The 27,670-nt window shown below is 40.9% G+C and overlaps 1 protein-coding gene across 2 annotated transcripts in view; it reads left to right on the top strand.

Annotated features, from left to right (window-relative positions):
* GABRR3 (gamma-aminobutyric acid type A receptor subunit rho3) overlaps positions 1 to 27,670 on the top strand; it is a 47,480-nt gene that overhangs the window by 7,081 nt on the left and 12,729 nt on the right. The window contains exons 2-7 of one of the 2 annotated variants that reach the window (XM_088838274.1): positions 1,942 to 2,060; positions 10,828 to 10,895; positions 12,963 to 13,186; positions 17,102 to 17,184; positions 18,218 to 18,358; positions 23,242 to 23,394. In XM_088838274.1, coding sequence (XP_088694400.1) covers positions 1,942 to 2,060; positions 10,828 to 10,895; positions 12,963 to 13,186; positions 17,102 to 17,184; positions 18,218 to 18,358; positions 23,242 to 23,394 — 788 coding nt within the window. The remainder of the gene's footprint in view (positions 1 to 1,941; positions 2,061 to 10,827; positions 10,896 to 12,962; positions 13,187 to 17,101; positions 17,185 to 18,217; positions 18,359 to 23,241; positions 23,395 to 27,670) is intronic. The other variant, XM_055417921.2, reaches the window with a different exon arrangement.

Raw genomic sequence — 27,670 nt, 5'->3', positions numbered from 1 at the left:
TCTAGCTCCTTGAAAGAGGTTTTCTAGTTAAGAGATCCTTGGAAGAAATAGTTCTCTGTGTCAATTATTCATAGGATAAAATGACTTGTGTTTAAAATCAAACTCATTTGTCTTCTACACAAAATCAAATCTGTTCTTCCAACTACCCTATTTCTATCAATGGCAAAAATGCATACATAAATCTTTGAGAGTTTCAGCCAGAAACTTCTGTACTTAAAGATCATACTGGGTGCTCTCCGGTGCCCATAAACCTCGACATATTTCTTCAACCAGCTGCTTCAGGATGTGAAATTCTCACCATCAAAGTATTGAGCTAAGAAATTGTGTCCACAAGTATTATATTAAAAATTGATGTGTATTTCCTGAAGAAGACATGTATCAATGCAAAAGCCAATCAAGAAAAAGTAACTAGAACTTGCCTAGTAGAGCCCTCAGTGTCTTGTGTTATTGCTGCTGCTGACAATGACAGTGATGGTGACAGGAATGTTCTTTTTAAAAAAATAATTTTATTTATTTATGGCTGTGCTGGGTCTTCGTTGCCGTGTGGGCTCTCTTTAATTGCAGCGAGCTGGGGTTACTCTCCAACTGCAAGCTTCTCATGTTGGTGGCTTCTCTTGTTGCGGTTGCCACTAGAGCACAGGCGCGATAGTGGTGCCTGGGCTTCGCTGCTCCACGGCATGTGGGATCTTCCCAGACCAGGGATGGAACCTGTGTCTCCTGCATTGGCAGGCAGACTGTTTACCACAGAGACACCAGGGGAGCCCAGGAATGTTCTTCTGGAAGAGGGACTGAGCAAGGTCTCGGGCACCTGGGACAAGAAGTCAGCTGCATGTCACGTAAACAGTTAGAACATGTCTGGGAAGTATGCGTCAGAGCACAGGAAATGAGCCAGGGAGACCCAGGCAACTTGTCTGAGTTCAGAGCCCAGGGAGCCACAGGCCTCGCTCCCAGATCAGGTCTCCGTGCACACCGGGAAGGCCACTCACTCTGCCTTTGCCCCAGGTAGTGCCCCTGCTTCACCACTGGGCCAGTCTTAGGTCCCGTCACTGTCAGCTCATCCATTTCCCCCTGGGATTCCTCTCCAAGCCCATAGCCCTCCCTCGTTCCAGAATCTACTACTGGGATTCCTCCTCGAATCCCAACCAGCACCTATACTTTTTGTACTTTTTGTAAAACAGTTTTCATCAGTTTACAATTTTCAGGTCACTTGTTTTGATTTTTTTAACATTATCTTAGTGCAAGAGGTCGGAGAAGGCAATGGCAAGCCACTCCAGTGCTCTTGCCTAGAAAATCCCATGGATGGAGGAGCCTGGTGGGCTGCAGTCCGTGGGGTCGCTAAGGGTCGGACACGACTGAGCGACTTCACTTTCACTTTTCACTTTCACACATTGGAGAAGGAAATGGCAACCCACTCCAGTGTTCTTGCCTGGAGAATCCCAGGGACAGGGGAACCTCGTGGGCTGCCGTCTATGGGGTCACACAGAGTCGGACACGACTGAAGTGACTTAGCAGCAGCAGCAGCAACAGTGTAAGAGGTAGTTTAACTTCTGTGATTCCAAGAGTCACTCGGGTACCACGTTGAATGCAGATTCCTAGGCCGTGTGTCCTCTGGTTCTGGTTTAGTTGATCTGGGTTGGGGTCTATGGGCCTGAATGTTGATCAGCTCCACCCAAGTGCTAGTGATCAGGTTTCCCTACTAAAAACCACATTGTCAGGACCACATCCACACTCAAGTGTGTCATTCAAGGTACTTTACCTTACCTGTCCCACCCTTGTGAAAGAAAGAGTAAATATTGGTTGATCTTTGTCTGTATGAAATATGAACTGAGAAAATGAGCTTTATGTGCATATTTTGGAGCATACCGTGTTGAGCACAGAAAGCTAAACTAAATCAAAATATCCAGAAGCACATGTATCTCAGAAGCATTTTTCTCCTTGGAGGTACAGCAAACAAGAAACTCGAATGAGAAAAGTAGACAGTACCAAAGTGTGGCCCCTGAAATACAAGCAAATCCTCCACATAGACGACCATGATTTTGCAATGAGACCTGGATTTGGAGGTGAGCACTATCTTTACAAAACTCCTGCGTTATAATCCACTGCATTGTCAAAACCGAGTTGAAAATTTGAAGTCATTAAGACCAAAACACAACACCATCAGTTTAAAAAAGAAATAAAAACCTTTTACAATGATCTTCTCTTGAATAAGACCAATTGATAATTTATGCAGTGTAAATTAACCAAAATGACCCATTGTTTACTATATACATTATCATAAAAAGTGTGTTCAATAAATAATACGTGTTCAAAAATAGTGAATGTATATATCTTGCCCATACAGCAATATATTGTTTTAATTAAAATCTATTGAGTTATATGATCCGTTCCGTTCCGTCGCTCAGTCGTGTCCGACTCTATGAGACCCCATGGACTGTAGCCTACCAGGCTTCTCCGTCCACGGGATTCTCCAGGCAAGAATACTGGAGTGGGTTACCGTTTCCTTCTCCAGGGGATCTTCCCGACCCAGGGATCGAACCCGGGTCTCCCGCAATGGAGGCAGACGCTTTAACCTCTGAGCCACCAGGGAAGCCTGAGTTACATGATGGCGTTCATAAAATCTTGTGAAACATGCTTATGAGCTGGAATGCCTAACTTTTCCTGAAGAACTAGTCTGCCAAATGCCATGGCTCCCTGTGAACCGCCTCTGCTGAGGGTTTTTCTTTTAATTGCACCTAGCAATAAAAATTGATTGAAATGTTGGGAGTGCCAGGCACTGTGCTAAGTCCTTTAATGCACTGTCTCATTCCACGCTTGCAAAGTATGTGTTACAACCCTAATATTACAATGTGGAAATTAGGGCTTAGAGAAATTAAGAAATGTTCTCAAGGCCATGAAAAAAGTAATGTGGTAGAACCAAGATGCAATGACTGGTAAGGAGAACAGAAGCAAACCACAGTAGGAGGATATATTACTTGGAAAAAAGCCTTTCCTCCTGTCAGATTGTTTCATGTGCATATAGTTGCATCCCTGGGGGTACCAAGCTTTTCAGAGATACACAGGGTGTGGTAAAATCACCCAGTTAAGCTGTACTCTCCACCTTAGTGCTAAATCCATCCTGACTCTTCTGCTCCTGCCCTAAGGTCTCCCACACCCACAATTTCCTGAAGTGACAACTTTTCATGCTAGAGACGTGGAAGTAAGAGCAATGAGTGTGGGGGTGAGGAACCAGGATCCCCCAGGAGTAGAATAGGTACCACTTTTGGATAATTAACACTGCAAGTACTTGGTGTGGGTGGGAAGACCTCGATACTCATCATATTGTGGTTATGACAAAGGGAAGCACAACACACAGGTAGGTACCACAGCAAACTAATGTGTTAACTGGTAAAATTTAAAAGTACATCAGGTAACTCTTACGTTAAGGATTGTTTCGTTTTGTTCTTTAATTTCCTGGAATCCACTGGGTTGCAATTCTAAGGGTCTGGTTTTGATTTTGTTAGGTTATGTGTGTGTGTGTGTGCTTAACTGCTCAGTCAGGTTCAACTCCTTGCCGCCCCGTGGACTGTGGCCTGCCAGGCTCCTCTGTCCACCCAGGGGGAATAATCAAGTGGGTTGCCATTCCTTCCTCTAGGGGATCTTCTCAACCCAGGGATCAAACCCAGGTCTCCCACATTGTAGGCAGATTCTTTACTATCTGAGCCACCAGGGAAGCCCTTTATTAGGCTAATGATGTAAGTTTCAACAGGCCTCAGAGTCCCCTAGGGGCTCCTTACCACCCAGATCACTGGGCCTCACCCACAGAGGTTTTGATTCAGTAGATTTGAGTGGGGTCACCAATTCTCATGTCTTATACATTTCTTGGTGATGTTGATTCTGCTGGGTGACAATCACATTTGATAACTACTGATTATTTGATAACTACTGAATTAGATTATTAGCATCAGATTAATTCGTGGTGAGTATAATGTTTTGTTTTTCAGGAGCATTTCTCACATTTATTGAACCTAATTTAAGATTTTTAGAAGCCTCAAAATCAGTCAGGTTCAAAGATGTATGCTGTTTTTTTAAATTACCTATAGATCTATTTTTAAACTTCTTTTTTTTTTACATCACTACTCAGATGTGTCATCCTTAACCACAATTCTCCTGAAGATGTACTCTTAACTGCCATTCCCAATAGACTGTTTATTTCCCCCAACAGAATTTGCCCAAAGTTTGGATAATATACTCTGCAACTTTTAAGAAGGTATTCTGGACCTTGGTCTCTAATTCTAAAGAGTCTCTAAAATCTTTCCGCTCCCACAATTTAGCTGGGGAACTTTTTTTTTAATTTAAACTTGACAGGATGTGGGTACTTGAAGCCATTAGGGGGCTCCAGACGCACAGGAATAGCTTGGAATTGGCCTCTCTGGAGTAGTGATTAGCAGCCCAAAATGATCTATTTCCTTCTATAGGAATTCAAAAAGCTGCCCTAATTCCTGTTAGGTTAGGTTCGTCAATTTAATGAATTCCTATCCTAGAGGAAAGGGTTTTATGGGTTTATTTTAGACCACTGAAAGCCAGAGAGATTAAGAGAAAAATTGGTGCCCTTGAATTTGGACCTTGAAACAAGCACTCCACACTTTGTAACTCAAAGTGTTCCATGGACCAGCTGCAGAGTCGCTAGGGAATTAGTTGGACATGCAGAAGATCAGGACCCACCCCAGGCTTTCTGAATAAAAATCTGCATTTTAACAAGATCCCCAGGTGATTCAACTACACTTTACAATTTAAGAAGTACCGTCATAAATTACCAAGAGTCGACCCAAAGCTTTTATCTTAAAACATTTATGCCTTCTTTCTCCCTCCTCTGTATCACCCCCACCTCCCCAGGAAAACATAATATTGATCTTAAGTTTCCACTTCTCTTGATCTGTTAGGGATACGTGTTAAGAATTTTTAAAACATTTTTTTTTTCCTGAGGCTACTTTGTGGGGGTCATTAAAAATGCAATGGAAATGTACTACTTAGTGGCAGGTGGCAAATCATCCCAGGATTAAGAAATTTTTCTAACAATCATGGACTGGGGCTAAACAGTATCCAAGTGGCTTGTGTATTCAGTCAGTTCAGGCAGAAAAAATCCGTAAATTCAGTCAGAAGTGTCAGTCTGGTAGTTCTGCGAAATACAGTCCTTAACCTTCTCTTGTCTTGGTCAGAACAGCTTTTTATACTGGTGACCCATTCTCTGTTCTCTCAAGCCTGCTTTCCTGGGAAAATCAAGCTGCAGGATATAAAAGACAACCTTAAATTTATCTTCTCTTTCTTTATACTTGTCCATAACACAACACACACACATTCTTCTTTCCTCTTGAGCTAAATGTAACTTCAGCACTTCTCTTGCCTTAATGTTTTCCTAATTAGCTTTAACATTAAAACCAGCTGCTACTGCAGTGTTTTTTACTTTTATAAAGCATTAGAAGATTAATTGACTCATTATGTGGAAACAGGAGGATATAAATTTAAGGGAGCCTTTTGTTTAACTTGGGTTATAAATTGCTGCTCATTTTATTTATACTTTCCCTACCCTTTACATCTCCCATAACTAAGGGCTTTTTTTGTTTTAGTTTTATAGATGATGATTTCTTTGTTTCTTTAAAGTGAAATCAATTCAGCATCTTGATACTGGCTACTGAGATAAAAGCTGAATTTGTAAAAGCCACTTGTGTAGTCTTTGCTTGTCAAACAGGAGGACCAGATTGGGAACCAGGGGGAGCTGGCTGTATTCCTGCATTAACCAGCTCTAGCTTTCAGACAAGGTCTTCAACCTTGCTGAACATGAGTTCCCTCATATGTCAAATGGAACTAAATTGGTTCTACCTAGCTAACTAACAAAGTGGCTGTAATAATAACGTGAGATAATATATCAAGTATTTTAAATGTACTACACAAATAAGATGAATAACTGTTATTCAGATCCCCTTATTCCAGCATGCATAAAAGTAAGATTAATGATTTTTATATGTATAATAGAATATAGTATAATATGTATGGGAGCAGAAATGTCTGTGCTACTACCTAGTTAGTGATCCTGGGGAATCAACACCTAATTGTAATACCTAATATTTATTTAATTTTTCAGTTCAGTTCAGTTCAGTCGCTCAGTCATGTCCGACTCTTTGCGACCCCATGAATCACAGCACTCCAGACCTCCCTGTCCATCACCAACTTCTGGAGTTCACTCAAACTCATGTCCATCGAGTCGGTGATGCCATCCAGCCATCTCGTTCTCTGTCATCCCCTTCTCCTCCCTCCCCCAATCCTTCCCAGCATCAGAGTCTTTTCCAGTGAGTCAACTTGTCGCATGAGGTGGCCAAAGTATTGGAGTTTCAGTTTTAGCATCAGTCCTTGCAATGAACACCCAGGATTGATCTCCTTTAGAATGGACTGGTTGGATCTCCTTGCAGTCCAAGGGACTCTCAAGAGTCTTATCCAGCACCACAGTTCAAAAGCATCAATTATTCAGTGATCAGCTTTCTTCACAGTCCAACTCTTACATCCATACATGACCACTGGAAAAACCATAGCCTTGACTAGACAGAACTTGGTTGGCAAAGTAATGTCTCTGCTTTTTAATATACTATCTAGGTTGGTCATAAGTTTCCTTCCAAGGAGTAAGCGTCTTTTAATTTCATGGCTGCAATCCGCATCCACAGTGATTTTGGAGCCCAAAAAAATAAAGTCTGACACTGTTTCCACTGTTTCCCCATCTATTTCCCATGAAGTGATGGGACCAGATGCCATGATCTTTGTCTTCTGAATGTTGAGCTTCAAGCCAACCTTTTCACTCTCCTCTTTCACTTTCATCAAGAGGCTTTTGAGTTCCTCTTCACTTCCTGTCATAAGGGTGGTGTCATCCGCACATCTGAGGTTATTGATATTTCTCCCGGCAATCTTGATTCCAGCTTGTGCTTCTTCCAGCCCAGCATTCCTCATGATGTCCTCTGCATATAAGTTAAATAAACAGGGTGACAATATACAACCTTGACGTACTCCTTTTCCTATTTGGAACCAGTCTGTTGTTCCATGTCCAGTTCTAACTGTTGCTTCCTGGCCTGCATACAGGTTTCTCAAGAGGCAGGTCAGGTGGTCTGGTATTCCCATCTCTTTCAGAATCTTCCACAGTTTATTGTGATCCACACAGTCAAAGGCTTTGGCATAGTCAATGAAGCAGAAATAGATGTTTTTCTGGAACTGTCTTGCTTTCTCCATGATCCAGTGGACGTTGGCAGTTTTGCCAAAATTGTCCACTGGATCATGGAGAAAGCAAGACAGTTCCAGAAAAACATCTATTTCTGCTTCATTTAATTTTTATTATATTCCAAATGCTTTATATAGAGAATTAATAAGAGCAATTATGAAACGTATTATTCATGTTCTGTGTATCACACATTACTATATACTGAATAAGTTGGTTAAGATATTTAATGTTAGGTTAGGCTAAGGACTCGATATGCATTTTTTAATTTAGTTTCACAGCAACCCCATTAGGCACAGACCATATATGTATGCCCCTATTTTACAGATGAGCAAAACCTGAGGCTTAGAGGAGTTAAGGATTACAGAAGGTTAAACTCAGGTTTATATGGCTACAAATTTCATAGTTTTTAATCTTTTTGCTTTATTGCCACCTTCTCTCTTGGACTTAGCTCCTATTTTGCAAAAAAAAAAAAGAATGATCTCTGGAGCTTTTAAGAAGCTCCCAAATTCTATGGTTTTGCTTCTTGCCTTTACTCGCCCTCAGCCTCCACTCTGTCCTCAGAATGTCAGAGCAGAGTTTAAAGTCCTGGACCCAGGAGAAGATCCACTTGGGCATCAAATGCAAAGGAGACAAAAATGATGTCAGATAGCATCTGAGGACAAACACTTTCCTTTGAGATGAAAGAGCTTTTCCTGACAAAAACAGAATAAATAGGAGGAAGGAAAGAAGAAAGCTAAGATATATTAGGAACCCATTCCTAATGGACAAGCCATGTTATTACCCCGCTGTCAGTCCAGCCTTCAAACAACCCCGAGGGCTGTGCTTGTCCAGTGGTGGCACGAATGTCCTTGTATGGTAGTGTTAGAAGACTGCCCTGGCTTGCAGAGATACTCATCAGTAACTGGGTACTGCTTACAAGGCATAAACATCCTGAATCCACGTTGTGCTCACACTTTGTCATAAAATAAACACTGTATGAGAAGCACTGGATCATTCTTTAGTAAAGAATGGACTGATTGTCTCAGTGTTTGAATGTAAGACTGGAAATTGTGGTCTGTTTTCTGAGGAATAGATTTACATTTTTGCTGAATTCAGTTCAGTTCAGTCGCTCAGTCGTGTCTGACTCTTTGCAGCCCCATGGACTGCAGCACACCAGGCTTCCCTGTCCATCACCAACTCCTGGAGCTTGCTCAAACTCATGTCCATTGAGTAGTGATGCCATCCAACTATGTAATCCTCTGTAAATCTGCTGAATTACAGTAACAATAACATATATTCTATGCTATTTATTGAGTATCCACTAAGTTTATCAACTGTATTATTTCTAGTCTTTAAATAAGTCTCCTTGGTGAGACTACTACTGGATCTGATAGTTGAGGACCCCAAGCTTAGAGATTTTACTGATCCTAGTTCTCATGTGAGTCGTGGAGCTGGATTCAAGCTCTGCTCAGGACTCTAACACCAGTATTTTCTCCAGGATGCTCTGTTCTCTCTCCAGGGCCTCTCCCATCACTTTAGTCTTTTGGAGTATTGGAGTTAGTGGGAGGAATTACTCATCCTGAAAGGCCACATAGGGCCAGGGATGAGATCTTTGCATGAAGTGTATATTTTGATAGCTCGACCAGTTAAAGAGGGCTTCCCCAGTGACTCAGTGGTAAAGAATTCATCTGCAATGCAGGAGATGTGGGTTCGCTCCCTGGGTTGGGAAGATTCCCCCAAAGGAAGACATGGCAACCCACTCTAGTATTCCTGCCTGGAGAATTCCATGGACAAAGGAGCCTGGAGGGCTACAGTCCACAAGGATGCAAAGAGTTGGACATGACTGAAGCAACTGACTATGCACAGACACATCAATTAAAGAAAAAAGGCAAAACAAAAGCATCAGAGCTAAACCTGATAAAGGAATAATACTGAGCTGTTCCCATGTTAATGCTTAATCATAATTATCACTAAATGACATTTTAATAGAATTGTCATTATTAATACTATTGGAAGTAATTGGTCCGATATGGCAGGAAATAGTTAGCAGTTGAGATGCAAGTAAGGTGTTCCTACAGCCTGAAACAGAAATATGTTCTAGTGACAGTCCCAGTGCCTGGCTAGTTGAAATCCTTATAAGTAAGGAACGATATTGAGGGTTTAGATTTATAAAAGAGGGAATCTGTGTAGATAAAGTGAAGATAATGTCAGCCAATTAATGGGGCGGGTAGGCATAGATGGTGCACAGGGACTGGTGAGGCATGTCTTGTTTTATAATGTACTATATTGGGGTTTCCCTAGTGGCTCAGATGGTAAGAGAATCCATCTGCAATGCAGGAGACCCCAGTTCAGTCCCTGGGTTGGGAAGATCCCCTGGAGAAGGGAATGGCTACCCACTCCAGTATTCTTGTCTGGATAATCTCATGGACCGAGGAGCCTGGCAGGTTACAGTACCATGGGTTCCCAAAGAGTCAGACACGACTGAGTGACTAAGCATACACACACAGAGTACATTTAAAACACAATAATTTGGTGCTTTATTAAATTATAGGCACATATATGTCACATGTAGCATATCCAGACAATAAGGAATGAAGTCTTTCTGGCCTGTCCCTTCTAAATACCAGAATCCTGTCTGAAATAACCACTTAGGATCCATCTAGGCAAGATTTCTGTTTTTTTCCAACAATAGTTGAAAACATTTTTTAATTAAGGGCTATAAAGCTTGAGAATTGGTCACTGTGGAAAGAAAACATATGAAGAGTCTATGTATAAATATACAAATTATTTGAACATATATATACATCGGGACTTTCCAGGTTGTGCTAGTGGTAAGGAATCCACTGCCAGTGCAGGAGACACAAGGGAACTGGGTTTGATCCATGGGTCAGGAAGATCCGCTGGAGGAGGAAATGGCAACCCACTCCAGGATTCTTGCCTGGAAAATCCTATGGACAGAGGAGCCTGGTAGACTATAGTCCATGGAGTTGCAAAGAGCAACTGAGCACTGAGCACACATGCATATATGCATCACAGTTCATACACGGTACTAAATAATGAAGTTATTAGCATCAGCATCCCCTCATACAGGAACAGATGAAACCCTCTGCAGAGTGTAACAAGGAATTATCTTGGTCTCTGTTTGTTTCCTGGGCACATGAGCCTGATTCTGTGAGACCCAACTGCACACAAATCTAGAACTTGCCTGTCTGAAGTTGCTCCCATTCTGATTTTCAGAATACTCTCAGCATTCACATTTCTAAGGATGTCTGCTTCACCCTACATGCAAGTTATGGTTTCTGTTTATCTGGGAGGGGACATTTCTGAATGTGCAGCATCCTGGGTAGCACTGTTGTCAGTGTGTCCCTCTAGCCTGCCCACGTGAAAGAGACTGATTTTTAAGCAAGAGAAGAAAGGCTCCCATATTTGCCAAAATCATGAACTTCCTGCTAGTCTGCTCCCTGAATATGTAATAATATATCAATAGATAATTGAGAAATTTATCGTTAAAACTTGAAAAGTAATTCATTTGCAGCATTGATCTCTCTCTGTTTTAAATGTTTCCAAAAATAATCCTGATTCCTCACTGTATTCTCATTCTTCTTCTGAAGGGTCTCCAGTGCCAGTGGGTATAGATGTCCAGGTTGAAAGTATTGACAGCATTTCAGAGGTTGACATGGTAAGTTTCTCCATGAGAGGCTTTTTTCTGAAAGGATAGATTCTCAGTAGTGTCAGAATCACTGACGTTTTAATAAATCATCTTAATTATGCATGTTATTTATTTTTCCTGCTTTGCTTAATAAAGTTGAAGTTGTTTTATTCTTTTCTATTATCTCTGCCCGAGATTATAATTCTCATTCCTTTCTTTCTCTTCTCCTTTTCTTCTACTGGCTTTATAGTGTCCCAGAGGACAGGATATACTTAGCTATGTGACTTGAACCTTGGTCCTCAGTATCAGCAAAAACTGGTCTGCATTCTCCATGCCCAGCTTGAAAAAATGATCAAGTGGTCCCCAGTGTTGGCTTCTTTTGCTTCTCATTTATCATTTTCCCACCCTCCCTTATTTCACCCTGAAATCTCTTTCAGTCTCTTTGGTTTTGTCCTGCTCTCCTCCCAGTGGGAGGTTCAGCCTCCTTCCCATGACAGTGCCAAGTAGTGGCGATGCTAATGTACCACTGACGTGCGCCAGTGTCTGCCATTTGACTTCATAGGCTCAGTTGTTTGCCGGGTGCCCTTCAGATCAGACTGAGCATCTAAACACAAATATATGCTTATTAAAGCAATCCATGCAGTAACCCACAGGATTCCCTGTGGAGTGGTGTTATGGCAATGAATGAACTATTGTATTTATTCACTCTTACCCTAATTGAAAATTACACGTGGCTAGTGCTCCCAGATTAACCCAGAGCAATAATACAATGTACCTCTATTCAGATCCTAAGAAAAACAAATGAGCTCATCATTACTTGATGACTTGTTTGTGGTTTGCTGTGATTTGTCCTTTGCCCGTGTAGTAAATGTTGAAGTTCTATTATCTGTGTTATTTCAAGAAGAATTTGAGTGTTGTTGACAAATAAAGGATAGTAAGAAGTAAGCAGTTGGGAAATGTGAAACACATTGTCATTGCCTACATCCTATGACTTAGGTGAAGATAGGAGAATTTCTATTCAAACAAACAAAATACTCGTACCTGAGAGCCAAACAAAACTCAAATCATTGATTAAGCTTTTTTTTTCTGCTAAAATAATAGCTTTTCCCCCTCATCCTTTCCTCCTTAAAACTGGAATGCATATAAACAATTTAAAATCCTGAGTCATACTGGATCAGAATCTCTGAGAACTAGCTTCTGGGGGATGTGCCATATTAACAAATGCACAAGTGATTTTTGGCATATTACAATTCCAGCACCACCATTTCCTGGTACTTGTTCTGTGTCTCAAGCTGAAGATCACCATGTCTTTCTCAGGACCTCTTTCAACGTTGCTGTTGTTTAGTGGCTCAGTTGTGTCTGGCTCTTTTGCAACCCCAGGGTCTGTAGCCCACCAGGCTCCTCTGTCCATGGGTTTCTCCAGGCATGAATACTGGAATGGGGTACCATTCCCTTCTCCAGGGTATCTTATCGATCCAGGGATTGACCCATATCTCCTGCATTGCAGGAGGATTCTTTACCTCTGAGCCCCCAGGGAAGCCCCTCTGACAACATGCTTTCCATTAAAATGCTTAAAAACTCCAATAAATGTTGTGTTCAGGTTCTTATAGGACTATAGTTTATTCAATTTGGGGAGGACTGCTTTAACAAAAACAGTAGAAATATATGGGTATAAAATCAATCATAAAAGTGAGTATTTATTTACAGTGAGAGAGAAAGCAAACTAAACTACCAGGAAAAAATCAAAATAAAATACCAGACCATGAAGTTTCACATCCCTCTCTTCTGATATCATCTTAGGTGATTTACCAGAGTGCTTAGGCAGAAATGCATCACACTTATAACCTGTTTCCCCTCAACAACTTGAATACTTGGTGGTTTTCAGAAACTCTCAACAGTCACCAGAGTCCAGTTGAGGGGAGGCTCTGTGACAGAAGCTTAGTAGCTTCATTCTGAATCTACCTGAAGATATAATATAGGCCATTCAGGCACAGGTCGTTAACACCTACAGAAACCAATGGAGACTGATAATACTGACTGGTCATCCCGAATCATATTTCTGCTGGCCTTGACTTGTCTCTTTTTCTCCCTGCCTAGGACTTTACAATGACTTTTTATCTCAGGCATTACTGGAAGGATGAAAGGCTCGCCTTTCCCAGCAAGACCAACAAAAGTATGACTTTTGATCATAGATTAATTGAAAAGATTTGGGTGCCTGATATCTTCTTTGTCCATTCTAAGAGATCCTTCATCCATGACACAACTGTGGAAAACATCATGCTGCGTGTCCACCCCGATGGAAACGTCCTCTTCAGTGTCAGGTGAGGAGGGCTGTCTCCTGCCTTGGGCTCCGCTGCACCACACCATCGACTCCAACAGTAGGGGGGCACTCACTGCAGGCTGAACTCCCAATGTTGCTGTGTTTAGTAATGCTGGAGCTTCAGACACAAGCAGAAGATGTGACTTTTTTCCTGATTCTAACTCCCAGGTTTTGTTTCTTTAATGACTTTTAATAATTATCATTTTGTTTACTCTTTTTAAGATTTATTTACTTATTTATTGGCTGTGGTGGGTCTTCGTTAATGCATGAGGGCTTTCTCTAGTTGTGGAGAGCAGGACTACTTTTCACCATGGTATGCAAGCTTATCATTGCGGCAGCTTCTCTGTTCCAAAGCACAGGCTCTAGGCATGTGGGCTTCAGAAGTTGCAGCGCGTGGGCTCAGTAGTTGTGGCACACAGGCTTAGTTGCTCAAAGACATGTAGACTCTTCTTGCACCTGGGATCGAGCCAGTGTCGCTTGCATTGCAAGGTGGATTCTTAACCACTGAACCACCAGGGAAGCCCCTGACTTCCAGGTTTTAAAGAATGATTTCCTAATCTAACTGGACCCACTCTGGGTATATATTGGAGAATGATAGGAAATAAGGTTGGGCAAAATGGAGCTGAATTATGGATATCCTTAAGAGTCTAACCCACAGTTTTTTATAGGTACCCAAACCGCTTTTCCTTCTTACCAATACCACCCCACCCTGCACCCCACCAAGCAGTCTTAGAATCTTGGATTAACTAAATAATTTTGTTAAGTATGTCCTTCACTCTTCACATGAAGATATAGTCATCAGGCACGTTACCCCTAATTTCTTCATTTAAAAATTATTGAAAATGAATAACAAAATTTTAATTTAAAATATTTGATCTGTGTTAATGGACCTATCCAAATGATAAGCAGGAGTTCTGTATTCTGTTGGATATCAAAAAATTTAATAAAATATTTGTTCAGACACTGTGCTATGATATCCCTCCATTTTTACTATAACATTTTTTTTTTTAGCCTAATGAGTCCAGTGCTTACTGACTGACCTGCCATAGGTAATCTTAAAAATGTTTGGTAATCCAAGAAATTCATTTTTTCAAATGTCTTAGAAATTCCAGAAAAATTCATTAGTAAACTGATAAAGAAGTTAGCTCTCCAGAGGATATCCGTGTCCTAATCTCTGGAACCTAGGAAGGTTACTTTATTGGGGGGTGGGGGAAAACTACGCAGACGTGATTAAATAAAGGGTCTTGAGACAAGGAAACTATTCTGGGTTATCTGGGTTGGACTAAATGCAATCATCAATGTCCTTGTAAGAGAAAGGCGGAGGATTTGACACACGTGGAAGAGTAGGAAGCAGTGTAATGGTGAAGACAGAGATGGGAGTGACCCAACCACCAGCCCAGGAATGCTGGCGACTTCCGGGAGCTGTAAGAAGCAAAGGGTGACTCTCACCCTAGGGCTCCAGGAGGAGGCAAGGTCCTTCTGACACCTTGGTTTCAGTCCAGTGATACTCATTTCAGACTTAAGGCCTCCAGAACTGTGAGAGAATAAATTTCTGTTGTTTTAAACCCCAAGTTTATGGCAATGGTTTACAATGAAAATATGTTTTTTATTCATTAAAAACACCTTGCTCGCTCTAGTACAAAGATTCTGTTACTTGACATTTTATAAAAAGCTATCAGTGTTTTTTAAAAAATGAAATGAGAGGAAAGTACCACTTTCCATAAGAACTTTCACATCCGAGGTAACCTAGGACTCTAACAAGTACTGGAATCAAGCCTTAGTAGGAATCAGCCCCTGAACAGCAGCATCTGGCCAAGAAATCAACTGTTTCAAATTAATTTTTTTTGATGAGGGGATATCCACTGGAGAAGTAGCTCAGTGAATTGTCCTTACCCTGCACATTCCAAAGAAAAATTTGGCTCTTGCCTGGCTACTGGGAAATAACCTACAAGCCCTTGGAATGTCCTGCCTGATAAGTGTATCTTTGTTTACCCAAAGACCTTGAGCCACATGGTATCAACTTGACCTCTGGACGGGCGAAAGACCAAGATCAGCCATGGCTATGTGAGCAAACCTCAATTAATGCTTTGAACCCCTAGGCTCAAGTAGCTTCCCTGGTTGGCAATACTCCATGCATGTGGTCATATGTCATTGCTAGGAGAAGTAAGCACTGTCCATATAGCCTTGTCCACTAGAACAGAACAACTGGAAACTTGCTCCTGGTTTTTCCTGGAACCTGCCCTGTGCATCTTAATTTCATTGCTGATTTTAACTGGTATCCTTTCATTGCAATAAATGATTAGCTATTAGTATAACAGCTTTGATGAGTTCTATAAGTCCTTCTAATGAAACATTGAACCTGAGGTTGGTCTGGAGATCTCCAAACACAGAAGGGCTCAGAGTTGTCTGCACAGCTATTTCGGCTGAGAGCAGAGCCAGCCCAAGCCCAGAGCCAGGTCACCTGGTTTCAGGCTTGGTTCTGACATCATCTACTGACAATGAGTCTCTCCTTGACCAAATTCTACTCAGTGTCCTCTGAACTGTCTTCTCATGTTGGCCCCGATTTTGAGCTTCTGTTTCTTTCTCTGCATAGTCAGTTTAACCAGAGTCCCCATCCTCAATATCTGATCACCCTCCATATCTGATAAAGTTCCTCATCCACCTCTCCAGCCCCCAGCTGACATCTGACCACCCTAGCCCTCCTTCAGCAAGAATTCTGTTAGGTCCATTTAGCCAGGTTCCCCCAACCCCTTATGTTTCCTCTTAGTAATTGTCCATCCACTGACTTGCACTCCCCCCATCCTGGCCTCCTTGTTCCTTTGCTATAAATTCCCAGTTGTTATGTTTGGATTTGTTCCCAATCTCTCTTCCCAATTAAAAAAAAAAAATTATAGTAGCTCTCCTAAATAGAGTCTACCTTACCATTTTTTAAACAAGTGTCATGAATAATTTTTTCCTTAACACTGACTACCTAATCTCCTTGGCTGTTAATTTATTTATGGGTACTTTGAAGGAAGGAGACTGAAAGACTTCAGAAGTCCTTGTTTTAAAGTACCAGAGAGATGTCAAAATGAATATGTTTTGTGTCTGAAGGTTATCCAGACCCCTCCCTGGCTTGGCATTTTCCTGCATGACTACTGACAGTAGAATTCAAAACACAGCAGATAAAATGGTTTTCCCCCTCTAATTAACTGAGGGGTGCCATGGGTAGGAGCAGCTGTTGCCTTTGTTTTCTGCAGACCTGCTCAGGGGCCTTTTATGAACCTCTGATCTGCTTTTCTGGGTACCACAGTTCAGCAGCCTCTGCCTGAAGCCAGGAAAAGCTAGGAGGACATAAAATGTGAAGAACAGCCCTCATCAGTATGTAAGCCCCTTGACTTAATAGCACCTGAATTATGCATTGTGCACATAGATCTCTAACTGAAAATGCTGCAGGCTTTCCACTCACTCCTGCAAAGATAATTTCCTCAGGTAAACTTGCTTTGTGCAGGAAACCTTTACTCATAGGTTTTTATTACCACCATTCCAGCTCTTTATTACTGGAAACTATTTCAGTTTGAATCTTCCAAAAAGCAGAAAATACTTAAGTCTATTTAAAGTCTTCTCGCTTTGAAGTGTGTTTTCCTGAAGACATCCGAGCCAGAAAGTATAGAGGAAGCTGACCAGGAAATGGTGAGATCAGAAGCAATTCTTACAGCAGGAATTCACTCATTAACTCTGGATCTTAAGCAATCACCCACCTTCCTGGGTTTGCTTCCTTATGGGTTACTTGGATAGAAGATGGTAACACCTGTTTGGCATTATTCTTGAAAGGTGCAAAAAAACAGGCAGAGTGTCAGATAGCTTTAAGCTACATTACTTATTTGACAGTGTGGTGAAATGACCTGCAGTTTTCCTTTTCTTATTCTTCCTATAGGATAACTGTTTCAGCAATGTGCTTTATGGATTTCAGCAGGTTTCCTCTTGACACTCAAAATTGTTCCCTTGAACTGGAAAGCTGTAAGTGTAACCTCCTGATGGAGTGAGTACCTGTGGTCTGAACACACCATCACATACTTGCAGAAAATAAACAGACTCTTAACAAGCATGTGAACATTTTGATATAAGTTAAATATGTTTATCCAGAAAAGCTTATCAGTTGGTTGGTTGGTTGGTCTTTTTGGTAAGAATGATGATGCAAATTGTCTTGCAGATGAGAAGACAAAAGAGTCAAGAAAAAATACTTTGGTAACTACATATTCTGCAGTTTCCACAATGATTTTAAAGGAATAGCTCCCTAAAAACATGTATTCTTGCTACTGTTATTAACATAGAGTGGCAAATTTAGAAAACTCTGCTGTTTATGTTCTCATATGAATCCCAACCTTCCATTAAGCATACTCCGTTTCCCCAGAAAAACCCAGCTCTAACTTTAGATCACCCAGTCAAAGCCGTGTCAAAGGGCATCTGAGCCAGAGCCCTGTCAATTACTTAGATCCACACCCCCTCCCCAGCTATTTTTGACATGTCTTATTAAAAGCTGACTGCAAATTTTCATGATGCAGGTAAAATGCTGGGAATCTCAAAGTATGTCTCCTACACAGACAATTCTCCCCAAACCCATTGTAGACTCTCTATCACACTATTTGATCTTACAAGAAAATTTTCTACAAGCCCATCTCACTTTGCAATTTCATCACAGAGGGTCACAAAACCAAAGTTTGAGGCCTAAAGCCTTGGCATCAGACCTGTGAGTGAGAGGCGGTGCTGTGACATCACAATGCACATAGGGGAGCAGCTGTTTGGAGAGTTTTAAAGCATCATATAGGCACGAGAAAACCCAACCACACTCTGTCAGTAATCAGGGTCTAATTTGGGGAGGGTTTTTTTTTTTATAATATGGGTATTATCAGTCTTTTGGCAAACATATATTTTAGAACCATGACATTGGACCAAACCTTGGGGATACAGAACTTTATAAAACACCATCATGGACCTCATGGAATGTACAGGAGCTCATTCTAATTGCAGGCATGTTATTTTCTTGTCTTAGATGCCTACAATGAGGAGGATCTAATGCTGTACTGGAAACATGGAAACAAGTCCCTGAACACTGATGAGCATATTTCCCTGTCTCAGTTTTTCATTGAGGAATTCAGTGCATCCAGTGGATTTGCTTTCTATAGCAGCACAGGTGCAGTATTTTATGTGGACAAGTCATGAGCATTTATTGAGCATCTGCTGTCTGCAAAGCACACGTGGCTAGTCCTGAGTCCAAACAAGCCTCCCATTTGACCAATAATATCAACCTTCTTTTCCCAGCAGCCGTCTCTATCTTTGCAATACAGGTCTTCTTCAGCTGACAATGGGGTACCTCCCAGTAAACCCATCATGAGTTGAAGTACTTTTAATATACCTAACCTCCTAAACATCATAAAGTAGCATAGACAACCTTACACAGGCTCAGAACACTTATATTAGTCTATGGTTGGGCAAATCATCTCATGCAAATCCTATCTTAAAATAAAGTGTTGAGTATCTCCTGTAATGCAATTGAACACTGTACTGATACTGAAAAAACAGAATGGTTGTCTGGGTACAGAATGATTATAAGTACATCAGTTTGCCCTCAAGATCATGGGGCTGACCAAGAGCTGGCTTGCTGCCACTGCCCAGCATCATGCAAGAACATATGGCTAGCGTGGGAAAAGATCAGAATTCAAAACTGGAAGTACAGTTTCTACTGAATGTGCATCACTTTTGTACCATCATAAAGTCAAAATAAGTCAAAGCATCCTATGTCAGAGACCATCTGTACACATTCCTGTCTTTATCATGTAAACACCTTTAACTAGATGTCTTGATTCCCCTAGGCCCCTGCAGTTTACTCTTCATACAGCAGACAGAGTGTTCTTTTGAAAACATAAAGAGCACATTTCTTTCCTGTTAAAACCCTGAGGTGTTTTTCCACCAAACTTACAGCAGAATTTAAGCTTCTCATCATGGCCCACAGGTCCTACATGATCTCTCTCTGCCTAAGGCTCTGACCTCACCAACCACCACTGCCCAGCCTCCCCACTTCTTGCTTGTCTTCAAACACACCCACCTCATTCCACCTGCAGGAGTTCTGCTTTCACCTTTCTTTGCCTGGTGTGTTTTCCCTGATTTTTTCATGACCAGCTTCCCCATTTTGCTCAGAACTTCATTCAAATATCATCTCCTCAAAGACTGCTTTCCTAGCCATCCTAGGTACAATAAACCTCCCTCCTCACCATTCCCCATGTGTATTTGTCTTCACAGCACTAACCACTTCCTGAAATACATCTCTGTTTGACTGCTTTCTTGTCTGAGTGCCTGGCTAGAAAGAGTGCAGGGATCTATCTGCCTTGTTCACTGTCTCTCACCCAGCCCCTCAAACATGCCTGGGGCGTGATAGATGCTCAATAAATAGCAACTGAATGACTTGATCAGTAAAGTGATTCTTGCACTTTATATGCCTAAGAGAAGTAAGTACAGATATTGGGGAAATTTTCAATTTTATTTCAATACTTCTATATTTTTTGTTGTTACACAGACATACTTTATAATGAGAAAGATTAAAATGGGCCCCTGTATGTGTGTGTGCTCAGTCACTAAGTCATATGTGACTCTTTTGTGATCTCATGGACTGTAGCCCGCCAGGCTCCTCTGTCCATAGGACTTTTCAGGCAAAATACTGGAGAGGGTTACCATTTTCTTCTCCAGGGTATCTTCCCAACTCAGGATTGAACCCAAGTCTCCTGTATCTCCTGCATTGTAGGCAGATTCTTTACCACCAGCACCACCTGGAAGCCCAAAATGGGCCCCTAACATTACTTTTTTTTAAAAGAGAAGAATAAAGCATTTTGAAAGTTGTATTCAAATATCAAGTTATTAATGATATCTGAGTTCATTCAAGCATTTCTTAGGTTTCAAAAAGATCAGCATTTAGAAATTTATTTTAGTTCACAAGTAGGTAATTGTTCTTCCTCACATTATCCATGACTTACCAAACAAGGTCACCTGAGAGACAAATTCAAGTGTTTTTCTCAAATTAAACATATTAGTTTCATAAAAATATTTTATATTTTGTCTTCATTCCTATCATTAAAACAACCACCATAGCTGCCACTCCTAAATCAGCTTTACAGAAAAAACTACAATTCTGGCTCAGTTACAAGAGTCAGAAGTATAGTTACAATTATGAAACTTTAGCTTCCATCTGATAGTTGAACCACCAGGTCCTCCCTTATTCCCCTTGGCATTGCCTTCACCAATGCTTGTCAATATTAACAAGTTGATGAGGACCTCTGTCCCCTCATGTCTCTCAGTATCCCTCAGAATCATGCCCTGTTAATTTAGAAGGAAAAAGAAATGACTGTTGCCCTTGGGGGATGCATTGAACAGTTATTCTTCATTGCAGCATAATGTAGTGGCTAGAAGTACACGCTCTAGGGACTGCGTGAGTTCCAATTCTGGCTCTACCACTTATCAGAAATGCAATCTTAGACAAGTTGCTTAATCTCCCTCAGCCTTAACTTCCTCATTGGTTTCATAATACTTTCTACCTCGTAGACTTGTGAGGATACATAACTTAACACATTTCAATAACTTAGGATTCTGTCTGCCATACTCAAAACATACTAGCTAGTAGCTATCATTTTTACCATTTTTATCAACATCATCATCTTTACCCTTTCAACACAGAATGAAACCTTAGCATCAACAGGCCATCGAAGGTGACAGTCTGGACATAAAAATCTTCTTGAACGTTGTCTTGGACTAACTGCCCAGTTACTGTCTGCCTCTTCCATTTTCCCGCCGCCAGTTCTCCAGCCCTTCTCTCTCCTTCATAAACTTCTTTTTTTTCCTACCATGTGGCAACCAGATGGAGGTGGGTGGACACTTCCACCCAAAATTTGGTTCAGATGTCAAAAGTGATGATGGCACACAGATGCTGAAAGGGTATAAAGAGATTTATTACTTACATAATGAAGTTTTCTAGAGAGAGCAGGGCAGGCTTCAAAGCATATCTGAAAATGTCTTGAGAGAACAGGAAGGGGCCTCTGACTGGGGTTGTATGGTGCTTAGAAAGTGGGACTCAAGTGAGGGCTCCTTGCATGGGGCCATGTTTTTATGGTTTGATCTTCCCGTCAGTAAAGAGAGAACATCTGGCTTTCTTCCTAGCTTGCCCAGGTGTGGAGCAGAAGGAGAAGTGGATCTAGCAAGCTATCAGTAGTCAAATAACAAAAATAGAGTCCTACTCTTTTCCACTCCCAAAATGAGAGCTCCATTCCTTTCCAGAGCAGCACTATCTTTCCTGGTGCGTAAAGGGAGCTCTTCCCAGCTACAGCTTCAACAACAGAAGTATCCCTTGTCTCCCCTTCCCAGAAAAACTGCAAGACAGAGCAACATGTCTCCTGCTTGGTTGCCAAAAAAATTATTCAGAAAATTATGAGTTAAAAAAAGTCCTCATTATCTAAATACATTTCAGAACTTAAAAGCATATGCGTAAGTGTGTCTTTATGAAGTCCTTTCCAGCTTTTCCTTATCCCTTGTAATCTCACAATAATTATATGAAGCTATAACATCAGAGATGCTATTATTCCACTCTATAGCCATAATCAAAATTCTCAACTGCAGACTGTAACATGGGTAATACAAGACAATGAGTAGCTTAAAAAAAAGGCATATTTTGACTTTAGAGTACATTACATCATGTATCTTTTATTACCCTTGGTAATGAAATTGTTTAGTGTTCCTGAAGCGTATCAACTGGTAGTAAGAGAACCTAAAACCAGTAGGAAAAAGAAGGGTAACCAACAGTTAATTAAGAATAGAATACTAGGCATACGGTCTGCAAATTCAGTGCAGATTGACTAGGTGTATGTTTTAGGCTAAGTGCCTAAATGTTTACCCGATCTGTCTAGTAAGTTTGCCATCTTGGGTTCAGAAATTACTACTGAGGAAGTAGAAGAGTTCTCCAACTTTGCAACACCTGTAATTTAATTTTATTATTTTTAACCTATAGTCTCTATGACCTGAATAATTTGGATCACGGTAAACTGCATTTATAATGAAAAAATTAATCTTACCACTTATTTATAAAAGGTATATTTTCATTTTTTTATTATTCATTACTTACTTTAGAAAAGATTTAATAAGATTGGCATCAGTTGTAAAATAAAGCAAGATGATATGAAAGAGAAATGTGAGAAAGAAAAATGTAAAATAAGCATAAGTTATCATATAGAATCTAACATGTAGTTATCAGGAAATGGCATCAGAGAAGTCCTATAGATGGTCCAAAAGCATGCTCTAACCTTCTGAACATGGTTCCTTGCAACCAATGTGAAATGGGAACCTGATCAAACTATGCGTATTGATATGACTGCAATTGGTGCTTTGATCAGTACAAACTAATACCAGCATAAGTTTATATAATTCCAACAAGAGGCAAAGAAACACCATTTGGCTACTCAACAGATTAGTATAGATAAATTAATGGTACCCTTGAAACTTTGAAATAATAAAAATTGTTTATGGATACTCCCTTCCCCCACCCCCTCTTTGAATCCCTAGCTATCTGGATCCTAACTTGGAATCCAATGATAGAGGAGCTGCTATGAATCTTTTCCTCCAGATGAAATGTTTCATTTCATTTGTTATAGCTCATAAATTGTTAATTGGCTTTTGCATCAGTCATTAGCCATATATTGAAGACTTTTTCACCTGCAGAAACACTGCAAACACAATACATTTTGGAATAAGGTGTTTAAAGGCCATCCCACAAAAATATAATAACCATTCATCCCTAAACAGCAGCTATGAAATTTAAAGGAGAATCTCTGAGTCAGATAATTAAACCTACTGCAGTTCAGTTAGTTCAACCAACATTGGAGGCCCAGGTCCTATCCCAGCACTGGGTAATCAAGGGTGTGTTAAGTTCCATGTTACCTAAGAGCTTGGGGTCTAAAGAAGAAGGTTGTTATCACTAAGTATGGCATTTCCACCAAAAAAAAAGCCTGTACTGACAAAAACTTTGACTTTTCCTCATAGGTTGGTATAATAGGCTTTTCATCAACTTTGTGCTAAGGAGGCATATTTTCTTCTTTGTCCTGCAAACCTATTTCCCAGCTATGTTGATGGTAATGCTTTCCTGGGTTTCATTTTGGATTGACCGAAGAGCTGTCCCCGCAAGAGTTTCCTTGGGTGAGTCTTTCTGTACCTTTGTGAAATGTTAATGCGGGAGAAATGTCGAGGAGGGTGAATGAATTGGTGATATATGGAGAGGGAAAGAGGGTGATGGGTTAGTAGGGATAGTTATGATGTGAACTCAGGTTACAGTATTTGGCTTGACAGCCGTAAGGGCAAATTGTAACTGGACTCTTTCCTCGGAAACCAAGACATTCGGTATGAAGACTGTACCAACTGACCTAAGGTGGAGGATGGGGAAGAGACAGGGTGAAGTTATGAAGCATAAACAACCTCACTTCACAGAGGTCTCTTTTCTGCCTTTCAGGAAAACCTCCCTATCTTGCCCAGGTTCACTTCACTTTGCCTGACAAACTCTTACAGTGCAGAAGTTTTCAGTTCAAATGAGTTCACACTCTACTATTGGTACCTTAATAAATTACCTCTTGGAGAGTCGAATGCTTGAATATGGAAACATAAGCGCTAGTTAAAAAAAAATATTGGGGCATAACCTGTTAATAAATACTAAAATCAGAATCAACTGCAGCAGAATTTTAGGTGTCATGGCACTTCAGAGATTTTCAATGGGGAAACATCGCCAGCCTCATTAACAGGTGTGATTGTCACTCTGTCTAGAGACATCACATGCCACTGTCACATACACAGATTTATGGAAACCACTTCAGACCCACTTAGCGATTTTGATTGAGTCCTTACAAAGTAGAGTTGCCAAGTTAAGTACTTAGACAACATGTTACTTAATGAGAACCCAGGAGTCAATCCCACCTGCCTTCTTGGCTGGTTTGGGGCAGAACTCTCTCATTTGGGCTGATTTTGTTCTTTCACCCATAACGCTCTGTTTAGGGAGAAGATTGTTGTAAGTGGTTCACAGTCATCATAATTATCACACAATTCATTCCAGAAGGAGTGATTTCTAAGTTAATGTTGACAAATTACATGCATACTTCTAAAGATATTTGAAAGACATAAACTGTCATTAATATTAATGATTTGTTCACCGCTTTCCCCTACTAAAAGTTTCCGTTCACAAGCATTTGAGTCTTGAAAGTCTTCAAGGGGGAAAATACCATCTGAATGAGTAACGAAATTATTGTGGCTGTTCCTTCATATCAGAGCAGCCTGGCCCTGACCTCAGGACGGCAGTGGGGCAGTATAGACCCAAAGAGGAGACTAAAGGCCCATTTCCAGCCCTTGAGACAGAATGAGAAAGGCATTCAGTCTCTAAAGGTTTATGGACATGAGTTTCAATGGGATCCCTGAAGCTGACTGCCTAGCTCTTATATCAAGAAAATGACAGCAATAAAAGCTGGCTCTCAGGCAGGTTGGACTGAATGGGCAACACTGAAATTCTGTGCTTCTTGTGTCTACAGAGTTAGGAAATTGCTAGGCAGATTTATATAAAATAATATACAAATCAGAAGTGTCCCTCCTTCATTTTAATAGAGAAACAAACATTTCCAGAACACTACTATGTTCTCGGGCTTTTGTTTCTTCCCACCCTCAGGTTGTTTGAAAGATACTTTGCCCTCTGTTTTTTTTTTAAATTAATTTATTTGTTTATTGAAGTATAGTTGATTTACAGTGTTGTGTTAGTTTCGGGTATACAGCGAAGTGATTTAGATTCCTTTCCATTATAGTTTATCACAGGATATTAAGTATAGTTCCCTGTGCTATGCAGTGGGTCCTTGTTATCTCTTTTATATATAGTAGCTTGTATCTGTTACTCCCAAACTCCTAACTTATAGGTGCACCTAGTGCGGAGCAGAGATCCAACCCAAGCTCCTCGGCACATGGTTTGGCGTGACATCCTCCAGAGGAAGGGATACCTCTCACTAATTTGTACAAAGATGGAGTTTGGGCTTGCAGAAGCCTTGTAATTGCTTATCTCACCTCCTTTTCTTCTTGCCCAAGTTCAACCCTACCACCAGAGTGATACTTCTGTGACACAAATGTGATCATCATACTCTCAATCTCACACGTGATTGGAGTAAATACACTCAACTTGGAATTCAAGGTATCCCTTGAGGCTTGCCAGATAAAATACAGGACACTGGGTTAAATTTGTGTTTTAGTTAAGCACCAGATAATGTTTCGGTATAGGAATATCTGAAATATTGCATGGAACATGCTGATACTGAAACATTATTCATCTTTTATCTGAAATTCAAATTTAACTCTTCTGTGTTTTTATTTGCCAAATTTTCAGCCATACCCCTGCCCCAAAATACTTGCCCCTTATGGTGAAAGTAGCTCAGTTGTGTCTGACTCTTTGCAACCCCATGAACTGTAGCCCACCAGGCTCCTCTGTCCATGGAATTCTCCAGGCAAGAATACTGGAGTTAGTTGCCATTTCCTTCTCCGGAGGATCTTGCCAACCCAGAGATCAAACCTGGATCTCCTGCACTGAAGGCAGATTCTTTACTGTCTGAGCCACCAGACTTACCCTAATAAGCTTCATTCAATTTGAATATTCAGTGTTCTCAAACAGGCCCTCTTGCCTATCTGCTTATCTCACCTCTGGACATTTGTCCTGACTCCCACTCTACCTAGAATGCCCTCCCTACCTGTCTTTCTCTGGCAAATTTAGCCATTTCTGAACAAGCCAGAAACCTTTACTGATGGTTTCAGGCAGATATGGTCTCTCTCATTTTGAATCACAGAGCACTTTGCATCTACCCTAAGGAACCTGCTTCATCTATTTCATGTTCAGCTGTGAGGTGGGTTGGTAGCTCATCTTGTCTTCAAGGATGGTGACTAGCACAGTGCCACGCACGTATTTTGTGCTTAATATATAGTTGTTAGACTGCCAGTATTTCACCCACCATGTTTTTAATAGCTGTATTTTAGTTACTAACTGAAAACAAAAATGATTCATTTCTCATTAAGACTCTTCTGCATTTGGGTTCATTTGCTGACTGAGGATGAATCATTTGCTGGTTAAAACCCTTCCACATCTGTCATGTTTCAGAATAAGAACAGTAGAGGCAGAACAGCACAGAGTATCAATTGTGATTAGGCAATTCTATTACTAGAGATAATAGCAACCATAATTCAGAGTATGTATTGGGTTAAAATACTAGTCTATGATTCCATTCAATTTTACATGGAGAAAGAGTGAAGAACTCTTACAAAGTTGTTCAAGGATGTTTTTACTGTCGTGAAGGGTTCTCTTCTCCCCTCTCTCATCCCCTTCCTTCCTTGCCTGCCTCCATCATTCCTGTTGGGCCCCTCTGCATTCCTGTTGGGTGTCCCCTTCATATACAATGTATGAAGTAATGGGGTCATTTGTCAGGAAATAGTTATTTCCTGGCAGAGGAAGGCAACTAAAACTTTCAGACATATATTCATTCATAAAGAGAAATGCATAATGGAGAATATGCCATATACCTGGAAAATAATACTTAGAAGCTATTCATTTTACCGTTAAAGAAGTAACTAGAACATCTAGGCAGTGGACTCCGGCACCACATCTGTGAGATAATGGTTGGTACTTTCTGTCCAAAGAGCAGTATTGGGATATCCAGCCTACCTTCCTCTCCCTTATATCACTTAATATTTTCTTTCTGCCTTGGCCCACAGGGAAAGTGTTTTTACTCATTTAAAGATGAATGTAGACATCTTTCCTTTCAAAAGAGCTCCCCTACAGCACAGCTACTGAGGGGCTGAGCTGACCTAGTTGTTCTAAGTGTCACCTGTAGGCCCTCAGGCCCTCACGGAGATCGAGGCATGTAAACTGCATAGCTCAGGGCTACGGTGGCCGAAGCTTTCAACCAAAGCTTCCTTCCTTTCTCTGGTTCCCGCTCTGACTCTTAATCCAGTGGTCTTTGCATTGCATCCCATTTAATCCACTCAGAAGCTGAGATCATGCTGAAGTTCTCTCACAGCTTTCTCTCTCACTGTCTGCCCATCCCCCAGAGGCGCTTGAAGTTTGATCTGAGTTGTCTGTCACTTACCACCTCTTTAGTCTTCTGCCAGTTCAGGAAACACCATCCTTTCCTGGCATGGTGCCCCACACCCCTGACATTTGCCTCATCATGCGTGGCAAAACATAGCCAATGAGAAATAAAAATAGATAAACAATCCTCCCCTGACTGAAGGGCTCCTAGGATCTCATATGTGACCTTAAGAATTAATAGAGGGGAGAAACTGCACGGCTCAGGGAAGTTGAGTCCCAGGGGCCAGACTAAATATTGTCTCAATGCTTTCCTATCTATGCATAGCGATTTCAGTAGATGGGAAGATAATTCCAACACAGGCCCTTTCTTTGACTAAA

The sequence above is a fragment of the Moschus berezovskii genome, chromosome 1 (genome assembly GCF_049115385.1).
Source record: "Moschus berezovskii isolate FMDL1 chromosome 1, NW_MosBer_1.0, whole genome shotgun sequence".
Taxonomy (NCBI): domain Eukaryota; kingdom Metazoa; phylum Chordata; class Mammalia; order Artiodactyla; family Moschidae; genus Moschus; species Moschus berezovskii.
The sequence above is the reverse complement of the archived record's forward strand: the minus strand, read 5'-3'. Positions and strand labels throughout refer to the sequence as shown.